The sequence below is a fragment of the Chiloscyllium punctatum genome, chromosome 3, assembly GCF_047496795.1.
Source record: "Chiloscyllium punctatum isolate Juve2018m chromosome 3, sChiPun1.3, whole genome shotgun sequence".
Classification (NCBI taxonomy): Eukaryota; Metazoa; Chordata; class Chondrichthyes; order Orectolobiformes; family Hemiscylliidae; genus Chiloscyllium; species Chiloscyllium punctatum.
In genome coordinates this window covers 86892496-86917916 of record NC_092741.1, presented here as the reverse complement: position 1 = coordinate 86917916, position 25421 = coordinate 86892496, and the positions used below count along the sequence as shown (strand labels likewise).

Sequence of the window (25421 nt, the reverse complement as noted above, 5' to 3'; positions counted from 1 at the left end):
AGTTTTCTACAGGCCTCCTGATAGTCCGAGAGAATTAGAGGAAAGTATTGCGAGGATGATTCAGGAGAAGAGTGAAAGTAGCAGGGTGGTTGTAATGGGGGACTTTAACTTCCCAGATATTGACTGGGAAAGCTATAGCTCGAGTTCGTTAGATGGGTTGGTGTTTGTCCAATGTGTGCAGGAGGGTTTCCTGACACAATATGTAGACAGGCCAACAAGAGGTGAGGCTATACTGGATTTGGTTCTAGGTAATGAATCAGGCCAGGTGTTAGACTTGGAGGTAGGTGAGCACTTCGGGGGCAGTGACCACAACTCGGTGACTTTTACTCTAGTGATGGAGAGGGATAAGTGTGCACTGCAGGGCAACAGTTATAGCTGGGGGCAGGGAAATTATGATGCGGTGAGGCATGACTTAGGATGCGTGGATTGGAAAAATAGGCTTCAAGGGAAGAACACAAATGTGGAGATTGTTCAAGGAACAGCTAATGGGTGTCCTTGATAAGTATGTACCAGTCAGGCAGGGAGTAAAGGGTCTTGTGAGGGAGCCGTGGTTTAACAAGGAATTGGAATCCCTTGTGAAAGGGAAGAGGGCGGCCTATGTAAAGATGAGGCATGAAGGTTCAGTTGGGGCGATTGAGAGTTATAAGGTAGCCAGGAAGGATCTAAAGAGAGAGCTAAGAGCAGCGAGAAGGGGACATGTGAAGTCCTTAGTTGGTAGGATTAGGGAAAACCCAAAGGCTTTCTATAGGTATGTCAGGAAGAAAAGGATGACTAGGGTAGGTATCGGTCCAGTCAAGTATAGTAGTGGGAAGTTGTGTGTGGAGGCGGAGGAGATTGGAGAGACACTAAATCAATACTTTTCATCAGTATTCACTCAGGAACAGGACATTGTTGCCGATGTGAATACTGAGTCACAATTAATTAGAATGGACGGCTTTGAGGTATGTAGGGAAGAGGTGTTGGAAATTCTGGAAAGGATGAAAATAGATAAGTCCCCTGGGCCTGATGGCATTTATCCTAGGATCCTCTGGGAAGCAAGGGAAGAGATAGCGGAGCCATTGGCCTTGATCTTTATGTCATCGTTGTCTACAGGAATAGTGCCAGAAGACTGGAGAATAGCGAATGTGGTCCCCTTGTTCAAGAAGGGGAGCAGAGATAGCCCGAGTAACTGTAGGCCAGTGAGTCTCACTTCTGTTGTGGGCAAAGTCTTAGAGAGAATTGTAAGGGATAGGATTTATGAACATCTGGATAGGAATAATGTGATCAAGGATAGTCAGCATGGTTTTGTGAAGGGCAGGTCGTGCCTCACAAACCTTATTGAATTCTTTGAGAAGGTGACCAAGGAAGTGGACGAGGGTAAAGCAGTAGATGTGGTGTATATGGATTTTAGCAAGGCGTTCGATAAGGTACCCCATGGCAGGCTAATGCAAAAACTATGGAGGTATGGCATTGAGGGTGCATTAGAGATTTGGATTAGGAATTGGCTGGCTGGAAGGAGACAGAGGGTAGTAGTTGATGGTATAGGTTCATCTTGGAGCGCATTTACTAGCGGTGTTCCACAAGGATCTGTTTTGGGACCATTGCTGTTTGTCATTTTTATAAATGACCTGGAGGAGGGGAAGGCTGGGTGAGCAAGTTTGCGGATGACACGAAAGTCGGTGGAGTTGTGGACAGCGAAGAAGGATGTGGCAGGTTACAGCGGGATATAGATAAGTTGCAGAGCTGGGCAGGAAGGTGGCAAATGGAATTCAATGTAGCTAAGTGTGAAGTCATTCACTTTGGTAGGAGTAACAAGAAGATGGATTACTGGGCTAATGGTAGACTAATTGGTAGTGTGGATGAGCAGAGGGATCTTGGTGTCCATGTACACAGATCTTTGAAAGTTGCCACCCAGGTAAATAGTGCTGTGAAGAAGGCATATGGTGTACTGGGCTTTATTGGTAGAGGAATTGAGTTCCGGAGTCCTGAGGTCATGTTGCAGTTGTATAAGACTCTGGTGCGGCCTCATCTGGAGTATTGTGTGCAGTTTTGGTCGCCATATTATAGGAAGGATGTGGAGGCATTGGAACGAGTGCAGAGGAGGTTTACCAGGATGTTGCCTGGCATGGTAGGAAGATCGTATGAGGAAAGGCTGAGGCACTTGGGGCTGTTCTCATTGGAGAAAAGAAGGTTTAGGGGAGATTTGATAGAGGTGTACAAGATGATTAGGGGTTGAGATAGGGTTGACAGTGAGAACCTTTTTCTGCTAATGAAGTCAGCTGTTACCAGGGGACACAGCTTTAAATTAAGGGGTGGTAGGTATAGGACAGATGTTAGGGGTAGATTTTTTACTCAGCGGGTTGTGAGTTCATGTAATGCCCTGCCAGTAGCAGTGGTGGAATCTCCCTCTTTATGGTCATTTAAGCGGGCATTGGACAAGCATATGGAGGTTATTGGGCTAGTGTAGGTTAGGTAGGCTTCGGTCGGCGCAAAATCGAGGGCCGAAGGGCCTGTACTGCGCTGTATTTTTCTATGTTCTATGTTCTATGTTTACAGATAGTGTAAAAATCGGCTGTGCTAACACATAGTCATAGAGATGTACAGCATGGAAACAGACCCTTCGATCCAACCTGTGCATGCTGACCAGATATCACAATCCAATCTAATCCCACCTGCCAGCACTTGGCCCATATCCCTCCAAACCCTTCCTATTCATATACCCATCCAAATGCCTCTTAAAATGTTGCAATTGTACCAGCCTCCACCACATCCTCTGGCAGCTCCATACACATACCACCGTCTGTTTGAAAAAGTTGCCCCTTAGGTCTCTTGTATATTTTTCCCCTCACCCTAAACCTATGCCCTACAGTTCTGGACTCCCCCACACCAGGGAAAAGACTTTGTCTATTTATCCTATCTATGCCCCTCATAATTTTGTAAACCTCTATAAGGTCACCCCTCAGCCTCCGACGCTCCAGGGGAAACAGCCCCAGCCTGTTCAGCCTCTCCCTGGAGCTCAAATCCTCCAACCCTAGCAACATCCTTGTAAACTTTTTCTGAAGCCCCTATGACTTAACAATTAAAAATTAACTGCGAATTTTACATTATATTCCAGTGCACATTCTATATTACTTATTTGCCTATATCAAGAACTACTAGAGTAGCAAATTCACAATATATAGGCCAAATAACCAACTATATTTTAATCAGAACAATGTATTCAGAAAGCACATTTAACATAATACATTCAAGATGCTTCACAGGACTGTTATAAAGCAATATTTAAGAGTAACATAAGCTGATCTTGGGGGCAGATGCCCAAAGGTTTGATTAAAGATGTTGGTTTTAAGGACACTCAGAAGAAAGTGAGGCAGTTCAGGGAGAAAATTCCAGGATTTAGAAAATAGTTAGCTGAGGGTATGATCAAATAATGGTACAAAATTAAAAATCGGTGATGCTCAAGAAGTCATAGTTACAGAAGCCATGAAATAACTTGCAAACACACTTGAGAAATTTAAAATCAATGTATCCCTTGACCAGGAGCCAATGTCAGTCAGCAAGCAATGGAGTGGTAGGTAAGTAGCACTTCGTGCATGTGAGGTCACGGAGAGCTGAGTTTGGATGACCTAAAGTTTAACAAGTATAAAATATCGGAGGCCAACCAGGAGTGCATAGCAATAGTCAAGTCTAGAAGTAACAAAAAAAGCATTAACAAGATTTTCATCATCAGATGAGTTGTGAAAGAGTAAAATTGAATGATGTCTCATAGACAGAAATGGTCAGTTTTAATGATGGTATGTGAATGATTGGAAGCTCATCTCAGGGTTAATTATAAATCAAGGTTGCAGATTCCAACACAAGCTTAGTAAACAATGTATTATTAATGTGCGAAGAAATAAGCTTGAAAACAAATAATTGAAGCCATCAGATTTTGGGACCTAGTCTTATTTCACCATTGCTCCCCTACATCAAGCCCTTGGGCACCAAAAGAACAGGTTTCAGCTGAGAAGGCCTCACTACCTTCACAAATACAGTTCCTTAGTCAAAGTTCTCTCTCACCATAGCAACTGTTCAAGGCTGAATCAGACTGGTCACAACCTTGGTGCTGCATTTTACAAAATAATCTCCCTTTATTATTGTGTGTCCACCAGTGGTTTAGCACTAAATATTGATTATAGATAGGTTACATCGCTCTTCATAGTAAATAGCAGCATGCCCTTTTATGTCATTTGTTCAAGTACCCAACAAAGGAGAGAAAGATGTACCAGTCCAAAGAAATACAAGTAAATGAGATTATTTACTATGATCAACTGATCGGAGAGAATTATGAACCTGTACAAATAGCCTTATATAGATGGCTGCTTGGTATCAAAGCTTTGGAAAATGGTCAGCATTCAATCATGAAATGAGTTGACATCACAAGGTGCAAGCTAGTTTTGTTGATTAATAGTGTAATACACGACAGATAGTCTTTTTCTTTCCTTACATAAAAAAAGGCTAATAAAGATTGAGCTTGTATTTTCTTTTTTAAAAAGAAATATATGCACAAAGAAAATTTCCTTCCCTTTTTCCACTGCACTTAAAGCCTAAAACAATTAAAATCTGCTGCTTACCACAGACAGAACCCCGGACTAATCTTCGTAAATGTGGCCTGTCAGGGAGGTAGCGATACTTGCATCCAAAAATACTTAGGTTTGAAGTATGGTCACCAAAGAAACGAAGCTGCCGATATGTCTCTCCACAACGGTAGCAAAAGTTAGTGTTGCACTGTGAGCAGTTCATGTGATCACAGCCTTCTGTCCTCTGGATATGAATCTTATAATGCATTTTTTTTCAAGAAAACAAAAAATTAACAGCATTAGGTTTCAGTATTATTCACAACTTTAAAGAAACATCATAGAAAACTCTAGAAGGAATTAAGCTTTAAGCCTACAGCCCTCAATGTAGCACTCAGTTCAGTCATTTATTAAACCCATTAGGAGTGATGAAGAGTTTTCTTACTCCCTACCCATAGCTCTGAATTTAGGGGCCTATGCAGCTACATCTCAATGAGGGATAATTTTGCTATAAAAAATATTTCATTCAAGAATCCACCATCAAGCTGGTGGTAAGCAAGCTTACTGTGGGCTTGCAGCTTTAATTACATTTAATAAAGGTGCTTTGTCATAGCTCAAGATCTGAATTGCTAAAAACAAAAGGGTACACTCTCCAATTTGGCTGTCGTTGGTCTAACAGGTACAAATTATATCCATTCTCCAAAGTGTTTTATCGGTCTAAACAGTTTAGAAGAGAATACAGAGCCTGAAAAGATGTATAAAGTAATATGAAATATGGTAACAAGGTGGCAGCTATATATGCTATAGGAGATATTTCAGTAGGCAAAATAGTGAAGGAGAACATTTTTTGAAGGAGCAGCTATTAAATAGTTGGTGCTCAGAGGGGTCTGGGTGTTCCACATACATAAAACACTGAAGGTTAACATACAGTACAGCCAAAAAAAGGAAGGTATTTTTAATCAACTTATTCAGACACAGTTGGAGCCAGTGGGACCAGAGGCAAAGGCTGCCCTTTATTGCAAGATGATTAAGAGTACAAGAGTAAGGAAATCTTCCTGCAATTGCAGTGTTTTGATGAGTCTACCGTAGGCATCAAGATTTTGATAAATAAATTCTTGAGTCTTATGTCACCAATAAGGCCAACATTTACCACCAAACCTTAATTTCCCTTGATGGAGTAGCTGTGAGTTATTTTTTCTAACCTGGTGCACCTACCTGGTATTGATAATAGTCACAGTGCTGTTAGGATGGTGTCCAGAATTTTGACACAGTAACAGTGAAGAATCTGTGATTGGCCTATGAGTTGGAGAAAGCTTTGCCAGAGTTGACATTTCCATGAGCCTGCTGCCCTTGTATTTCGTAGAGGTTGTAGAGGTCAAGGGTTTGGAAGATACTGTCAAAAGAATCTTTCACGATTTGATGCAGTATATCTTGCAGATGATACAAACTGCAGCCACTCTGTATTAGTTGTGCAAAAAGCGAATGTGTAAGGTGGTGTTGATCAAATGAGCCACTTGGTGCTACAGTGTAGAACATTCTTCAGTATTGATTTGGTCTCCTTACCCAAGGAAGGCTATACTTTATAAAAACATCTCTCATCTCAGGAGAGAATGGGGGGAGATTCAGGAACATGCGGCTACACTGTCTTCTAGTGATGGTGTAAAGAGAAGGGGTAAAACACGTAAGACTGAGGTGAGGAGACATTTCTTCACTCAGAACATCGAAGTTTCACAATTCTCTATGTCCAGAGGGCTAAGAATGATCAGTTGATTTGTGTATCAAAGGCTGAGATTGACAGAAATTTGAGCTTTAAGGGAAATGGGATCAGGTAGGAAAGTAGTGTTAAGGTCAAAGATCATCCATAATCTCATTGAATTGAAAAGCAGGATCAAAAGGTCATTTGGTTTCTTGGGTGCAGAATTCCAAGGATGCTTAACCCTCTGAATGAAGTTATTCCTCATAGTATTAATAGTAAATGGTTAAACTCTTGAGACTCTTATGCCTAATTCAGAATTCTCCAAAGAGATCTAACAACCTGTCAGCAACTATCACATCAAGCCCTCTCAAGGTCATATCAATGGGTATTAGCAAACAACACTTCAATGAGTTTACCAGCCATTCTTCTACACTTTGGAGAATATATGCCCATTCTGCTCAATCTCTTCTATGAAACACGTTTTTATCATGTGCCGGCTATGTGGATCATGGAATACATTTTCATTCCAGAAAATCAATCTAGTTAACCATAATTACAATCCTCAAAGGCAAGTTAAGAAAGCAATACACACTACTCCAGATGTGGCATCACCAAAGCCCTACGTAAGTACAATAAGACTTCTTCATTTTTGTTATCCCGACCCCTTGCAGTAAAGGCCAGCAAACTAATTTCCTTCTTAAATGCTTGTTATACTTGAAAATTAACTTTGTGATTCAAGTACATGGATTCCAAAACTCTTTTGAAAACCAACAAGATTTAGGCCACTTTTGGAACATTGTGTGCAATTCTGGTCTCCTTCCTATCGGAAGGACATTGTGAAACTTGAAAGGGTTCAGAAAAGATTTCCAAAGACATGGCCAGGATTGAAGGACTTATGCTATAGGGAGAGGCTGAACAGGCTGGGGCTGTTTTCCCTGAAGAGTTGGAGGCCAAGGGATGACCTTTTAGAGGTTTACAAAATCATGAGGGGCATGGATAGGATAAATAGACAAGGTGTTTTCCTTGGGGTGGGGGAGTCCAAAACTCAAGGGCATAGGTTTAGGGTGAGAGGGGAAAGATATGTAAACAAAAAAGACGTAAGGGGCAACTTTTTCGCACAGAGTGTATAGAATGGTCTGTCAGAGGAAGTGGTGGAGGCTGGTACAATTGCAACATTTAAGAGGCATTTGGATGGGTATATGAATAGGAAGGGTTTGGAGGGATATGGGCCAGGTGCTGGCAGGTGGGACTAGATTGGGTTGGAATATCTGGTCGGCATGGACGGGTTGGACCGAAGGGTCTGTTTCCATGCTGTACATCTCTATGACTATGACCCATGACTCTAAGCTGGTACATTGGTCAATTATTAGCAAGTGTTTTGTGGGCAGGGACTGATTCTAGTTTTAAAAAAAAAAGAACTGCCGATGCTGGAAATGTTAAACAGAAACAGAAAGTTATAGAATCCATGAAACCTTATAATATGGAAGCAAGCCATTCGACCCATCAAGTCCACAGTGAACCTCTGAACAAGTATCCCATCCAGACCTATCTCCCTACCGTATCCTTGTATCTTGCACTTTCCATAGCTGATCCACATAGCCAGCACATCCCTGGTCACTTTGGCCAATTTAGTATGGCCAATCCACCTAACCTGCACATCTTTGCTCGATGGGAGGAAACCGGAGCACCCAGAGGAAATCCAGGCAGACACAGGGAGAATGTGCAAACTTCACACAGACAGTTGCCCGAGGCTGGAATTGAACCCGGGTCCCTGACACTGAAGCAGCAGTGCTAACTACTGAGCCTGGAGAGCTGCCCTGGAGATACACATGAAGATTGCTGGAGAAACTCAGCAGAGATGATTTTCAGTTCTGAACAAGAGTCACTGGACCAGAAACATTAATTCTGCTTTCTCTCCACAAATACTGCCAGACCTGCTGATTTTCTCCAGCAATTTGTGTTTCTATTCCAGGTTCCAGCAAATTGTTTTATCAACTACTACAAAGGTTCACAGAAACTCAATTTATCTAGAATATAACTTGCACCAAAGTCTGATTTTCTGACAGAGTAACAGGGGAAAATATAATACAACACAAAACCCAAGTTTGGATATCACTTCTTCACTGAATGCAACATTTTGCACACAAATAATACATTACGTAGTTAATTAGCCTAGTTTTAAACTCACCTTGCATTTTGGGCATTTTTGAGCATTTCTTTGTCCATGTTCAATCTCACTAGCCCAGTGACGTAACAGTTTATCTCCCTTTCTGTATTCTTTGCAGTTTAATCCTTCATGCCAAGGGGCATGGCATTTAAAGCACCAAACAAATTGGCACTTTGGACACTGAATCTGTAAGATCAAGGCACAAAATATAGTAGAACAATCACACTGTCAGGAAGAGAGAGGGAAAAGCTTTTAGGAGGCTTGAGAAAAAAATATCAGCCCTATAAGCAAAATCTTTAAAATGAACTCTACGTACAATTTTAAGCTACTAATACCTTCCAAATATGGCTTCAATAATGTCCGCATGAAAGGACTTAACTAATAATAAAAAAAAATCAGTAAAACCTCGTGACACACATTACATCTAAAATTCAGAGTGAGAATGGTCAGGATTATTTGGTCATGTGGCAGGACAGAAGTGTTTGAGAGCAGGGACATCGAACAGCTTTGACACTAAACTAAAATTAACATACTGAGATAGAAAATAAACATTAGTATACAGAATTACAGGGAGTGAATTGCCAGAGTTAGAAGTTAAAGTAGAGATCACGGAGACAATAGGCTAGTTGCATGGTTGAGTGAAAGGGAAATATAAATGATTCTATTAATAGAAGAGGTGAATTATTTAATTTCTACACATCAGTTGGCTTTTGACACTGCATCACAAAACTTCTATTATTCCACAAGGTAAGGAGACATTGACTTGGAGAAAAGCTTCTGCGGGGAACGAAAACCAGCTAATTTGTGAATGGATATATACTGACATGGGAAAAAAAGTAACCCGTCAGTTAAGGAAAATTACTGACAGCCCCAAAGCCATGCAGAGTATTTTCATCCAAAATACCTTAAGGGCATCAGGATCTGGGGGAATTATGCAATCATTTTCTGAAGCAATACTTCAATTTGACAATGGGTTATAGCAATTACAGCAGGAGCTCACTGGACAAAGAAGAAAGTAATTGTTATCTGTGCCTTAAGGAAAGAAAACTAAATCTTTGATTGCATAAGCAGCATGACAACACAAAGTCTGGAAGGGCTACATCACCTGCTGAGGGTACTAATCTGGCCATGCCTAGAATATAAGGATATTCTGGTCCAGATATCAGTAAAGAAATAAGAAAGCAACGGAACACTCCTTAGTTATCAGGGGAGATTTACTCTAAAGAAGATAATCAGGAGGGAATATTGTTTCAATATTAACAAATCTTAAAGAATAGATAAAATAAGCATTAGTAATGTATTTTGGAGATTCCAAAGGGACAAAGTCAAAAGTTCAGAAAGGAGATGGTGCACAAGGGACAATAAAATATAAATAGTGCAGAAACCTTTGTCTAAGAAATGGACAGATTTAGTCACTTTATATTGCTTGAGTACTGCTGAAATAAGACACATTTTGTTGAAGCTTTTCATCTTGCACTCATCAGGTATAATTATTAAACTAATAATCCAGAACCCAGGTTAATGTTCTGGGATGACAGATAAATGATACACACAGAATCAATTCTTAGTTACAGCAGCAGTATCCTGCTATGTTCATAAGCAGGATGGGAAGAAAATTAGCTAGTCAGAGTGTATAATAGTGAGCCTGCACATTTTACATGCTTTTGCTGAGCACAAACTATACTATAAATCAGATACTCAATTGCACAAATATGATCAGGTACAATCAAGACTGGGGGCACCGTCCAGGCTCATACAGGATGAATTAATATAATCTATGCAAATCTGTTAATAAGTCTTGCTGAGAGGCTTCTCAAATACTGATACAGAGACAGTGTAGTGAATATCCTCGGTCATTTGAGTCTTACAAGCTTTACAACTTTCCAGCATAAGACAAGTAGGATGGAGGCAAATTAACAAGTGCGTCCAAGGAAAGGTGAAGCCCTTATAAAGAAAAGCCTGCAGTAAAACAAGATGCCCGGCACTTAGTCATTAACTCAAATCAAGCATCGGAGATCCTTTTTTTTAAAGAAAAAGGAAAACCTCCTGTCCATGTTGTACAAAGCTCATGACTCCAGAAATTTTCCACCACATCATTCTTCATATCAAGCAAATTACCACTTGTCCATGCTCCCTCAATTCTCAAAGATTAGACAATTTCCTGGACAAGGTCAAAGCAGTGTAACGAAATTATTTGGTCCCATGTAAACTTATTTTCTGATGGTGCTGCTTCACTTTGAGTAGTTTACAACTTTAATTCTTGGTGTAATTTATTTGGAGATACAACATGAGTGTGAAGTCAGATCCGCCTTCTTGGGTAGAAAACATTCCTCCTGATTGCTGTCTTTACTGGGCAAGCCCTCACTCTGAGATTACACCCTCTAGTCCAAAATTCTTTGACAAGAGGTTACAAGCACTTTGCATAGGCCTCTAAGAATCTTATGTTTCAATAAGGTCTTCTCTTGTTCTGCTCAACTCCAATGAGTGCAAGCAATATTCTGGTAAATCTCTTCTGAAACCCCTCTCGTTTAATAATACCCTTCCGACAACAGGGCGACCAGAATTGTACAGAGTACTCCAGAAAAGGCGTCACCAAGGTCCTGTACAATGTCAACATGATGTTCCAACCCCAAAACTCTAAGAATTTAGGAATGAAGGCAAGCATGCTAAATACCTTAACTATGCTATCGATATCTATAATCACTCATGATTAGTGTACTGCCTTTTTGAATACCTTCATTATCTTACAAGTTATTTCCTGTCATACAGAACAGATACTGTTTTGAGGCCAGACTATTCCCATCAGTGTAGTCTTCCCTTTGTTATTTCTTACCTCCAATCATTTGGAGTTAGAACAGAATTTGAGAGAAAGATGCTCACTTTGAACTTGTTCTCTGATTTTGTTGGGGTTGGAATGTTGCTCTTCCGTCTGAAAGTAGTGAAATGCTTGCATTGTGGACAAGGTTTGGTGCTTGAATCCACTCTGCTAAGCTCCAGAAAGTAGCTGTATTTGACAATATCATCATGAGGCAGATTGGAGATGACAGTGCTTTCATCCAAGTATTTGCTGCATTCTGTAATGGGGCATTTTATCTCTGCTCTTCCCAGCTGCACCTACATATAGATAAAACAAATGGTTTGAAAAAGTCACGTGTAAAGCTTTTTATACATAATATATACATAACACACACACATACTGCTCAGTACTATAAGGTAAATAAATTACTAAAAACTACAGTTCCATTACACCAAATAATTTTACATTGATAGGAAAAGATTTTATCCTTTCAGCATTAGCTCATAAAACGATAAGAAATCCAATTCAAACAATATTAAGCAAAATAGAACTAGCAATAGTGTAACTGCAACTAGGACATAATAACTCAGGCTACAATAGACTGCCTGTAAATTCTTGAGAAGTATTACAAACTTTAAGAATGAAGTTTAATGGTATTTTTTAAAAAGCGTATTTGCTCCTAGGATAGCAACGTAATTGGCTATGACATCACTTTTTACTCAAACCTAATTTCCCTCGAGTATGGTGAGCTGCCACCTTGATATTTTGCAATCCATTTAATATCGGTACATGCGTGGTGCTGTTAAAAACAGAGTTTCAGGATGTTGAACCAACAACAGCAAAGGAATAGCACAATCACACTGTCTGCTTCATTCTGGGTGGTGTCAAGATGCTGGAGTGTTGAAGCTGCATTCAGCCAGGCAAGTGGAGAGTATTCGACCACATTCCTAACTTGTAGATGAAGAACAGACTTTGGTGGCTCAGGAGGAGAGTTATTCACTGCCGGATTCCTAGCCTCTGGCTCAGCTCTTGCAGCTGTAGTACTTATACGACTTATCCAGTTCAATTTCTGGTCAATGGCAATCCCCATAATATTGAGAGGAGGGGATTCGGCAATGACAATACCTTTGAAAGTCAAGGGGAGAATGGTGAGAAATTGGGGGAATTGCCTGCCAGTTGTGTGGCATGAATGTTAGATGTCACTTGTTAGCTCAAGTCTGAATGACATCCCAGTCTTGCTGCATATGGACTATTTCACTATCTAAAGAATCACAAATAGTGCTTAGCATCATGCAGTCATCAGCCAATATCCCTGTACCTTATAATGGAGGAATGTGTAAGATTCAGTCGAAGATGGTTGCTGCAAGGAACTCTAAGGAATCTGTGAAAAGATGTCCTGTAGCTGAGATGACAGATCTCAACAACCACAACCACTTTCCTTTGCGCCAGGTATGACTCCAACCAATATTCACAACTGGACAATAACATTCCTGTCAGATTTTGTTGGCATTAGAAAACAAGACAATGAGTTCATTTGCCAACTTGAAGGAGTGAGTAAAATTGTTATTTTTAGGATAGGTGTGATTTAATGTTAGCAATATAATTCCTGATCACTAAACGGAAAATGGTCTCAAAAGTACTGTGATGATCCTAGGTAGGGAAAAGACAACTTTCAATAAAAGCCAAATGCCATGAATGATAGAGGTGCATGAAATAAAAATCAGAAGGTTCTGGAGAAACTCAATAAGTTCAACAGCACCTCAGAGAAAGAAACAGCGTTAAGGTTTCTAATATGACTGTCAGCTAAAACCGCCAAATTTTATATTTGATCATTTTGTTTTATTTTAAATAATTTATAAATTTAGTTGTAGAATATTTTTTCCAATGGAGTTCCTTGGATATTGGGCCTCAGGAGAAAAACTCTCCACTGGTTTGAGTTATAGTTACCAGAAAGGGAGATGGTTGTGGTTTCTGGAGGCCTATCATCTCAGCGCCAGATATCTCTGCAGGAGTTCCTCAAGGTACTGTCTTGGGCCCAACCTTCCTCAGCTGCTTCAGTGACCTTTCCTCAATCCAAAGGTCAGAGGTGGGGATGTTTACTGATGATTGCACAATGTTCAGCACCATGAATGACTCCTAAGAAAGCAGCCCTGTCTAAATGCTGCAAGAGCTAGACAACATTCCAGTTTGGGCTGATGAGTGGCAAGTAACATTACCTGGCACTTACAGTATGACAATAACTGTCTACAACAAGAGAGAATCCAATCCTTGACATTCAACAGCATTATCACTGAAATCCTACTGTCAGTATCCTGGGGATTACCAATTGACCAGAAACTGAAACATGCCAGCAATTTATTGATTGCAGTTATAAAAACAAGTCAGAAATCAGGAATCTGTGATAAGTAACTCAGTTCCTGACTCCACGAAGACTGGTCACCATCTAAATTCAGGAGTGTGATGGAATCACTCCCATTTGCCTGGATGAGAGCTGTTCCAACACCCAAGGAACTTAATACCATTCAAGACAAAGCAGCCTGCTCAACTGGCACCACATCCACTAAGTATTCATTCCTTTCACCACCGACATAGTGGCAGCAGTGTGCAGCATCTACAGGATGCATTGCAACAACTCACTAAGGTTTCTTAAACAACACCGTCTCAACTCACAACCTCTATTTCCTTAAGGAAAAGGGCAGCAGATAAATGATGCAGCATCACTGCCAAGACATTCACCATGTTGATTTAGAAATATATCAATGTTCACCCACTGTCACTGGGTCAAATTCCTGCAGCACCCTCATCAACAGTGCTATGGGTATATAAAAACCACTTGGACTACAGCAGTTCAAGAAGGCATCTTACTATCACTTTCTCAAATGCAATTAAGTACAGGTAATAAATTCTGGCCTGGTCAGTGATGGCCACACAATGAAAGAAAAGAAGCAATCCTGCAGGCAGCAATACCTGGACAACATCCACACTTGAGCTGAACAATGGCACAGTACATACATGCTGGGTAATGTACATCCCCAATACAAAACAGGGTTGAATCACTTCCCCTTGATGTCAATGATATTATCACAATCAAAGTTCTCAATCAATATCCTCACAGTCCCCACTTACCAGAAACTTACCTGGACCAAGTACATAAACACTTATGGATATAAAAGCAGATTTGCAAGCATTCTGTGGTGAGCAAATTTGTTTCTGTCTCCCCATAACTTTTTCACCAACCACAAAGCATAAATTAGGAATGCGATGGAGTACTTGTCTGGATGAGCATAGATCCAACAATACTTGAAGCTCAGCACCCCAACCACAATCTTGAATATTCATTCCCTCCCCCACTGGTGCACCATGACTCCAGTAATAGGAAGCACTGCAACAAGTCACCAAGGCTTCTTCAACACCACCTTCCAAAATCTGGACTGTTAGCATCTAGGTCAGTGACAGCAGCTACATGGGAACATCAGTAACTGAAAGTTCCCCTCCAAAATCATATACCATAGATTTGGAAATAATCATTCATCTTCACTTGGTCATAATTTTCAAACTCTCTTCTTAAATGCACTGTTTGTCTACCTTTACTACACAAACAACAGTGGTTCTCGAAAGTATCATAACTTTAAAGCAAAGAGGGATGGGCAAAAATGTTGATCTATTACTAACAAAAAGGATTCTTATTCAGTGAAATTTGCAAGTTCAAAACTTTGGGCAAAGACTGGAAAACAAACATTAAAACTGGAAATAATCGAGGTCTAGATTAGGTTAGTCAATACATGAAAAAGAAAGGCAGAATAACATTGTGCCTCAGAACTATTTATTTTAAAGTAAATTCAGAGGCACAAACAGAGGAGGTGAAGAGTTGTAGAAACAGTCACCACAAAATTCCTCCCCCACCCCACCCCCATAGTGGACAAGTACTCCAAAATAATTCAAATGATCGGTCGATTCCTGGAGGTCACACCAACTATAGGAGATGCCTACAAAACTGACATTCCTGGACAAAATAGTATCAGGACAAATAACCTATATATTTTTTTTCTTAGGATAACCTGATTTGATGATACTCGTTCTCCTGTCTAATTTTACACAATACTTTAAGGATTTTCCCAGCACTAGTTTAATTCTCAAAACTCCTCAAACACAAATAAAGCAAATTCTACTCTGATCAGCTTTGACTCAAGAAAATGCAACTCTAAACTAAAAGTCAAAACATTACAAGTAAAGATAAAATTTGTATGTGGTTGGAAAGCGAAATAGTCAGAAGAGAAGATTGTGAAAGTGAAAAAAAAGTAAAATACTTTGATTTCCAGACGAAGAAATTAGTTAAAATAGAAAAGCAATAGTCAAAAGTTCAGTTAATCACAAATTCTGTACATCTGAAAAATAACTAGCAACTAGATATGGAGCATTTTCATAAATTCATTCTATTTGCAACTCAGCAAAATGGAAAATGTTTAAAATGTTAAAACATTAAGTCTACTTGCTGATAAAGTGCAATAAATCTGAGCTGAAAATGGGACAAAGCACATAGATGTACAGTATTGCACATTTCATTTTAATTTATGTAAACTGCTACTAGATATACTGAGTTCAGCAAATAAGTAACAAAATCAAATGATAAAACTTTATAATCTCAAATTGTTACATTTGACAGTTATGTTATTTGTTCCTGAATGTTTAATGACTTAACCATGGAATCAAACAAGTCAACAAACATTTGTAAACCTTGAAGCATTCAAGTCTCAGTGGCCCTTGTCTTAATTCGCATCATCCAACTCACCCATCACCCTCTGCTCACTGACCTAGGTTGGTTGGTTTCCTGTTCAGCAATGTCTCAATTTTAGAAATAGCAAACATTTTTTTCCATAATCTCCATGGCTTCATACCTCTCTATCTGTAAGCCCTTCCAAGGCCTTACAACGAGCCTCAATATTTGCACTCCTCTAATTTTGATATCTTCAGCATCCCGGAATTTATTTCCTCCACCCTTGCGGGACATGTCCTCAGCTACTGAGGCTTTAACCTCTGGAAGATCTAGGGCAGGTTTCCCTGACATTTTTTTTTAAGCCTGGTAACAAGCACTCTGTAAAATGCAGCCTCATCCAAAAGTCCCTTTTCATCCAAGGTGTTGGCCATCTGCCCTAACATCTCCTTATGTGGCTTGACGTCAAATTTTACTTCATAAAACTCCCCTGAGGTGTGCTGGAGATTTTATGATACTAAAGCTGCTATAAAAACAGAATCAGCTGTTATTGGGCAGCAAAGAGACAAGAGATGGATGCAGTGTCAGTTAATAACAAAAGCACTTGTACAATTCATCATGGAATGTCCTCATGGAACTAGGTACCCAGCCTTTACAGAATCCAAAGCTTGGGAGAAGAGATGTGGATTGAAAAGCTTGGAAAGCAGTTAAGTAGAGGGTTTTAAGGAGGAAGATTTAAGGAGCAGAGCTCAGGTTGGTGACTGTGCTGCTACTGAAGCTGACACAGGAATGCTGGGATACTCAAATTAGTTTTAGAACATTAGACATGATTTGGAGATGCCAGTGTTGGACTGGAGTGTACAAAGTTAAAAATTTCACAAAACCAGGTTATAGTCCAACAAGTTTAATTGGAAGCACACACTAGCTTTCAGAGCACCACTCCTTCATTAGGTTGCACAACCACCTGATGAAGGAGTGGCACTCCGAAAGCTAGTGTGCTTCCAATTAAACCTGTTGGACTATAACCTGGTGTTGTGTGATTTTTAACTTAGAATGTTAGAGAATGCTGAAGAAATACAAAGAAAGAATACAGAAGTCCAATGGAATGAGGGCATGGAAATACAAAGAGATTTTGACTAACCAAAAGAATGGCTGAACATTTTAATCAGCCCATGTCCAAACTTAATAGATGATCCACTGACTGATTTTGTCAGCAGCCCACCAGTATCAACTGTAGAAATGAATGGCTCAGCTTTTACATCACTCTTAGTGTTCCTTTTGTTCAACAAATACTTCAGGACAGTTTGTGAACTCCTAATTGTCATATCAGGATCTTGCATTACAGAGTAGGAAAGAGCAGGATCTGTACTTGTTGACCCCTCCAAACTTCACAATGTAAGCAAACAATTCATTTGTATACAGTATCTTCAATGTAATAAAGTACCCTAAGGCATTTCACAGGTGTATTCCAAAGCAAATATAATATCAGGCTACACAAGAAAATAAGAGGGGAGATGTCCAAAAGCTTGGCCAAGAGGAGATAGGTTTTAAGCAATGTCTAAGCTTAAAAAATGTGTTGCTGAAAAAACGCAGCAGGTCAGGCAGCATCAAAGGAGAAGGAGAATCGACGTTTCGGGCATAAGCCCTGATTCTCCTTCTCCTTTGATGCTGCCTGACCTGCTGAGCTTTTCCAGCAACACATTTTTAAGCTCTGATCCCCAGCATCTGCAGTCCTCACTTCCTCCTTTAAGCAATGTCTTAAAAGGAGGAAAGTGAGGTTGAGAGGCACAGGTATAAAAAGGAAACTTGAAAGCCTGAAACAAAGACAAATAAATGTGCAGCCAACAATGCTGGAGAGTTTAAAAATCAGGAATATTCAAGAGGTCAAAATGAGAACTGTGTAGAATATATCAGTGAGCTTTGGAGCTGGGTGAATATTTGGAAGGGGAGAAAGGTGAGCAAATAGAAGAATCTGAAAACAAGCATTAGAATTTAAAAATAAGGTGCTCCTTGACCAGGCATCAGTGCAGTTCAGTACACACTGTGGGCTATGTGAATCCAGACCTGGTGCGAAGTAAGATATGGGCAGCAGACCTTAAGTTTAGAGAGAGTAAAATGCAGGAGATCTGCCGTGAATTGTTGAAATAGTCTAGTCTCAAGGTAACAAAAGCAGAGGAACATGAGACAGTTGAACATTACAAGTCAGATTTTTCTAAATTGAAGACAATTGATAAAACACTTAAAGTGGACAGTAACAGCAAGTTCATAACATACGGAAACACATCAAATACAACTGACCCTGTTTCTTTGTGAACTGCATTCGCAGAGTTCACAAAGTCGTTGATGTGACTTTCTGGCTTGTAGTGATTCTCTTAGTGATCTGCATTTGAGCACTCATTCCTATAGAATCAGAAATAATATCAGACGGTCTAATGCAATTAGCAAAACAATCGGTTAGACTGAATACCAAGTATGGATTTTGGGTTTAAAAATCTTTTGCGCAATCTCAACTCTGGCTAAACTAACAAATAAGAAATACAGCACATGCAAAACTACCAAATTCTCTTGTTCAATGAATACTTGATAAAAGCATATTTTACTAAATAATGTTATTGTCTCAAATCGAAAATCTTCATGAAGCCTCTATTTCGAGAACAGTTTACTCTGAAAACTATCACAAAATCAGATGATTGACTATGGCGAAGACTAAAACCGTGAACCTTAAAATTTTTATCCAAGATTTTCTTTGAGCTCTCAGAAAAATATTCAGGGCTCATCTTATTTCAACTTGGCTAGTTAAACATTTAGAAGGCTGAAGTCTCTTGTTTTCAGCCCCTGCCATAAACTGTGCTCACTTGCTGCTGACTGATCCTCCTCTTGGCACTGTCTTAAATTGAAAAGGTTATTTGTAGTGTCAACATCCTGTTCAACATCAAGCTCCCATAAAACCCCCATTACAAAGATTACCTTCATTTACCACAACATTAACTTCTGCTCCTACCTCAATCCAAGCCTTCATGCAAGTTTTAACACTATCAGAAATGTATATTGCAACATTCTTCTTACTCACCTCCAATTATCCGCCATCCATCAATTCCAGTTTGCCTGATCTTACAATCCTACCTGTCCATCATTCCAATTTTAACCAACCTATTCTGTTTAATCCAGTGTCCCAAATAGTCTCTTGAACACACTCTTTCTCCAATCCTGCCTTCAGAGTTTCTTTAGCCCCATCAATAGAAGCTGCAGCTTCTTCGAACTATTTTCCCAAACCTAGTCATTGTTTCAGTTTCCTCACCTCAAGATCTATTCTTTAACCAAGCTTTTCATCACCCCACCTAAACTATGGTTCAGTATTTGTTGAAGAAAATAAAATGCACTTGAAAAAATATAAAACATCAATTTTAGAAGTTCAGCAGTTTAAAGTTTGGAGGTTTAGACATTCTCAAACCTCTCAAACAATTCAAACAAGGAGTTCCCAAATACTGGGAGTCTATATTTGTTGACCCATTGGCATTAGCAAACAAAAATAAAACTTTACCTTTTAGTAGTTGCCACGTCCATTGGAAGTTAGAAAGAAATTCTTGAGTCCTATACAAATTCTCTAGAGACAGTGGTGAACATAATATTTGCAACAGATCCGCAAAGAAAGAATTTTTGAAAGCTATATGATTGAAGCTCTGTACAGGAAGTTACATCAACTGATCATTTAGAACATTAATCTGTGGTGGTTCTTTAACATCAACTTCCATTTTAAAAACTTTGGAAAATAATCAATGGAAGCAAATACTGGTTTGTTAATTTATTTGTACTGCCTTCAGGTTCTGTATGGCTGCCTGGCATTCTGCTGACCGTACTGGTTTGGCTTACTCTCTTACCAAATTTGTTAAAGGTATATCCATTCAGAAGTTATTTACAGTAATTTCCAGTCAAACCCACACATCCCTAAAAATCTCATTATTTCCCATGTTGTTTTAGGAACCACCATTTCCAATGAACTCCAGTTACTATGGTAGGTTCAAACAAATGATCTTTCAGCATGTACAAAATCTTTGTTGTGACAATGCTGTGCCTTTAAGGGGTGTGTTTTGTCCTGTTTTTTTTTAAGCGAAAGATTGGGGAACAGGTGATGAGCAATCTATGAGAAAAGACACAACTTGTGAAGACTTGGTGATTTTTTTTCAAAGTTGGAACAATGCAAGCACAAGTGGGTGGAGACACAAACAGACCTAGGATTTTTGAGGTCTTGCTTTAGTTAGTTAGTGGGTGTGAACTGAGATTGTGGAAGGAAAAGATCTCTCTCTCTCTCTCTCTCTGGAAAGCTGCTGCACGCATCTCTTTCATGCTGATCAGACTGCACATGAGACAATCAATGTTCGAATGTGCTTTTTGCCAAGGGTGTGTTTACGGGATGCTACAATATTGGAAATGTTAATTAGTAATAGTTACTGTATCTATTATTTCCAATAGAATTAAGTTATTCCAATTGCTTCCTTGTTTTGTTGTACTTTTACTATAGCGCATGAAAAACGTGTTGTACTTTAAATCTGGTAGTTTAACCAATTGAATTGCATCTGGAATGCAACATCTTACATTTACCTTTAAAATAAGAACATTTAGGGTATAGACTACATTTTGATTATTTTAAAGGAGATTGGTCTGGTCCATAATACTTGTTTTTTTAGGCTCAACTAAAAGGACTTTATATTACTGGTACTTACACTCCTCTGTCCACAATATGCTAAAGTATACATCTAGATGTATCTCTACAGATTTCCTTGTACTCCTTAGGTAGTTTCACTAAGTCCTCTCATTTTCCCTCCTCTAAATAGGAGAGTAGTGTCTAATGGTCCCAGTTTTTCTGTGTAAACTAATCGAATTGTATGAGGGATGCTTTGTATGAGGGTTGCCTTCTCCCTCCACCTCGCTTTTATTTGCTTGGTCATCCTCCATTATTACCACCTTGCTTCTCCAATCCTGCCCACTGTGATGATGTTGTTTTAAAATGTTTATGTGACATAACTGATTCTTCTTCCTACAAGCAGGGGAAGCTTTTAGAAAAATCACTTTACTAGCCCTCCTAAATACCTTGAATGGGCATTGAATTTTACTTTTAGAGGTTCATCTTACAAAGGCAATAAAGGTATATTGGCGTTTTGCTTTCATTTTATGTATTGTCCTACCCAATCCATTAGTACTCGTCTGAAAGGTTATTCAGAAACTGGTATGGGTATTAAAGGTACTGGTTAAATTACATGTTCAGGTTGACTGACCACCTGAACATTCATGACACCTTTTATAGATTGCATCATCTCCTTCTACCATCAGAATTTAAGGTGCATCTCACAAGATCTCATGATATCTAGGCAGGGCTACTATTCAATGAACAACCGTCTGTTCATCATCTGCAGGTCTGTGAGGATGTGGGCATTTCATCTTCAGAATTCTAATTTTGGAACGTGTTCAGCCTCAACCTGCCAATTCAGTAAATCCAGCTCTTGTAATTTATTCTACATTAACCAGAAACAACTCTGCAGTCCACAAGTGCTGTTCTGGATCTCTTCAACTGATGTTAAAGATGACGGCTGGTGACTTTTAAATTCAAATGAAGCTGCTGCTATTACCTTCCTCACATATACAGTCTGCTCTAAGTAATTCTTTGAAATAATCCAAATATTCATCCTTTAGCACTAGACTTTATCTTAAGGAATTGTTTGTAAATAGTGCCATGTTTTTGGCAGCAATACTGAAACACATTCACACACAGTTTTGTTTGAGATCTCAAGGACAATCCTACAATGCAACAAGTGTCAATGGAAATAGTCAGACCCTCATCACTTCAAAATCTTCATGACCAATCTTTAGATTATTTCCATTTAAATATTTTATTAACAGGACTAACATCACATTAGGACCTGCCAGGTCTTGCTAGTGGTACGCATGTAAATGTTGTGGAATAATGATATTAGACCATGAAACTGACACGGTCAAAGCAGGTGCAGAAGAACATTCTGTATTTAACAATCTGAGATTCTGTGATCACAGGGAACTTTCACATTTCATTACACGCAACTTTTAATCATGTTTAACCTACTCTTGTCTACCATCATCTTTCAAAATTTAAGCTGGCTCTTTATTACATCAAAAAGAAAAGTATTTCATGTATTGCAAGACCCTAATGGATTAAAATAAATCAAATATAAAAAGAGGATGACTTTATCGTCGAGGCGACAAAAACCACATTAAAACACCTTTCCACTGCTGGTAGTAGTATTTAAAAATAAAATCTGAAAGTGTAGGGCAGGTCTGACAGAATCTGTGGAGAGAAACAAAGTTAGCCTTTAGGACAATGATAAAAGGGCTTTAAGCTGAAAAACTAACTCAGCTTCTCTCTATTGATAGAATTCAGAAGCCGAGCATTTTCTAACATCTTGTTTTGATTTCATATTTCCAACAACTTTTCTTCATGTCAGTCAAATGGCTAGACAAATTAGAATGCAAGTATTTCATCTGTGTGTAAACGTTGCTGATAACTACTTCAACCCAACTGCCAAAGTTGAATTTAAATGATGAACAAAACAGTAATTTTTGTAGATTTCTCTTTTGCTTTATTTTGATCAAACATAATGCAGATTTTGTGATCACCTCGCACTTGTACTCAGTACTAACCAGGATTGAGGTATTTATCAAACTTTGTTTAGAATCACAGATTGCTTACAACACAGAGCAGGGTTGCCTCACCCTTCACGCCTATGCTGGCTTGCTGCATGAATGACCCACAGCATCTTTTCCTCACAATCCTGCAAGTTTTCCATCCTTAGATAATGATCCAATTTCCTTTTGAAAGCCACGAATGGATCTGCCTTCATCACACTCCCAGAATTGCATTCTAGATATATCTCACTTGTTCCTCAAGTCATTTTGTTCTACTACAATTCACCTTAAATTAGTGTTCTCTGGTTTTTGGTGTTTCAAACAATGGAAACAACTTCTTTTCTATCAAGACACATTAGAATTTTGAACGCCTTTATCAAATCTCATCTCAACTTTCCCTCCGTAAAGGAGGCTGTTGTATTAGGACATTTTTCTGTAGGGTTAATGACTATGTTACATTAGTAACACCCATTCTACTGATATCACACACAGTATATTGGTGGGGACAAGGAATTCTATTCTCACTTTCCTTTCTCTTCAGCCTAGTGAATAATGGTAGAGGATTGACCACCACAGAGTACACACTGAAGAGCCATTTGGATAGATAGAGTTCTATTCTCAGTTTCCAAGGGAGTAGACTTGTTTGCGCCAGCTCCCTAAACTCAGACTAATGATGCCTAAACAAATGTAGCTTACTCATTGCTATCATGCAGTAAACTTTCTTGTTATTTAAGAATGGTACCATGGGAATGGTGTAGGAATTAACTCTCTGTTGAGTTCTGCCCCAAAGAAACATCTTTTTACATTTCCAGAGTTACAATTATTTAAATCTAAAGAGCGCCTTTAGTGGACTCTGAGACCAAACTCGATGGAATTTAGAAGGATATGGGGGGGGGGGATCAGATTGAAACTTACAGGATACTGAATGGCCTGGACAGAGTGGATGCTGGAAAGATATTTCCATTGACAGGAGAGAGAGAAGACCTGAGGGCACAGCCTTAGAGTAAAGGGAAGACCCTTTATATGGAGATAAGGAGAAATGTCTTTGGCCAGGGAGTGGTGAATCTGTGGGATTCATTGCCACAGAAGGCTGTGGAGGCCAGGTCATTGAGTATATTTAAAACAGAGACAGATAAGTTTTTTGATTGCCAAGGGATTCAAAGGCTACAGACAGAAAGTGGGAAAACAGAATGGGAAACCTTTCAGCCATGACTGAATGGTGTTGCAGACTCAATGGCTGATTGGCCTAATTTCTGCTCCTATGTCTTATGGTCTTAAGTTTCTGTTAATTCTTTTAATTTCAGAATATAAGTAAACCTAAGAAGGCCAGTGGTAAAAGTCAATGGAGTCTAAGCCACATTCTAAAGTCTAAATATTAAATTATTTGAACTGAAAGTCACATGTAAGTTCATTGCAAAAAAAAGTCAATGGCTTCTAGAAAATAATTGGTCTGGCACTCAAGTACACCCAAGTACTGTACAAGAACCATCAGCATCACAAGGGCCATCAAATCATGTCAAGAGAAGTCACAGGCAATCAGGAACCATTAGACACTTGGTTGGCTTTTACCTGGAGGAACAGCAAGAAATGGAAACACCAGCTAGAAAATCCATAAGAATATTGGCACTTCTCTTATAGTTAGAAGGAATGACTTCTTTCTATATCAAACACAGATATTGAAAATTATATTGAAAGTAATAACACATATATTGCAGTTTGTTGATAATGTGCACACACAAGAGACAGGAGCTCTGCATTGTCTCAACAGGTTTACCGATGACTAGCTCAGTTACACAGTCCAACATGCTTCTGGTCAATGCAGAGTTGCACATTTCAGATAAGACAGTTGAGCACGACTGTTTGCTTTAGTTTCCATGTTAGGGGTGAAAAATAAGCCGGAAATCATTAAATTACACAGATGTTGAGAGAGAATGGCAGTGATTTGGTCATAGTACCAATTTAGAAGATATACTAACACTCATTAACTGCATTAACAAATGACTAACACCCATTTGAATAAGACATTGATAACTTCGAAAGTAATCCCAATATGGAGTCAAATCCTTAAAAGAGAAAATTGTAAGGTATATTTAAAAGGAGGAAAGCAAGGTAGAGAAACAGACAGGTGGAGAAAGTATTCATTCCATTGCTTGGGGTCTTAGCAATTGAATCTACAGCTGCTAATGCTGCAGCAACTTAAATTGAAATGCTCAAGAGGCGAGAATTAGAGCAAACATATTTTGAAGGAGATTGAAGACATAAGAAGGGGCAATGCCTTGAAGGCATTTGATAACAAAGGAATTTGAAAATAATGATGAGAATATAAAATCAATATGTCACTTAACTGGGGGGTAGGGGCAACAAACAACGTGGAGCTCAAGAAAACGATGAATAGAACTCGGCGCAAGTTCGGATTTAGGTAGATTTAGACAACCTTACATTTGCAGTGGGATGTGCATGGCACACCAGCCACTGATGGGTGTAAAGGATTAGAGGGGGCACAAGGAAAACCTTTTTTTATTAAAAAAACACAGCAGGTGGTGGGTATCTGGAATTCGCTGCCTCAGTTGGGGGTGAAGGCAGAGATCCTCAACGCTTTCAAAAAGTATTCGGATCTGCACCTTAAGAGCTGTAAGCTGCAGTGCTCTGGGCCACGTGCAGGAAGATAAGATTAGAAATGTCACTGCAAGGTGGCACAGTGGTTAGCATGACTGCCTCACAATGCTAGGTACCTAGGTTCGATTCCAGCCTTGAGTGACTGTCTGTGTGGAGGTTGCATGTTCATGAGTTTCCTCTGGGTGCTCCAGTTTCCTCCCACAGTCCAAAGATATGAGGACTAGGTGGATCAGCGGGGTAAATGC

At 39.3% G+C, this 25421-nt stretch overlaps 1 protein-coding gene across 1 annotated transcript in view; it reads right to left on the bottom strand.

The window, feature by feature from the left end:
- rnf217 (ring finger protein 217) overlaps positions 1-25421 on the bottom strand; it is an 87861-nt gene that overhangs the window by 42403 nt on the left and 20037 nt on the right. The window contains exons 2-4 of the mRNA XM_072555975.1: positions 11279-11512; positions 8420-8584; positions 4593-4794 (exon numbers count right to left, since the gene is read on the bottom strand). Coding sequence (XP_072412076.1) covers positions 4593-4794; positions 8420-8584; positions 11279-11512 — 601 coding nt within the window. The remainder of the gene's footprint in view (positions 1-4592; positions 4795-8419; positions 8585-11278; positions 11513-25421) is intronic.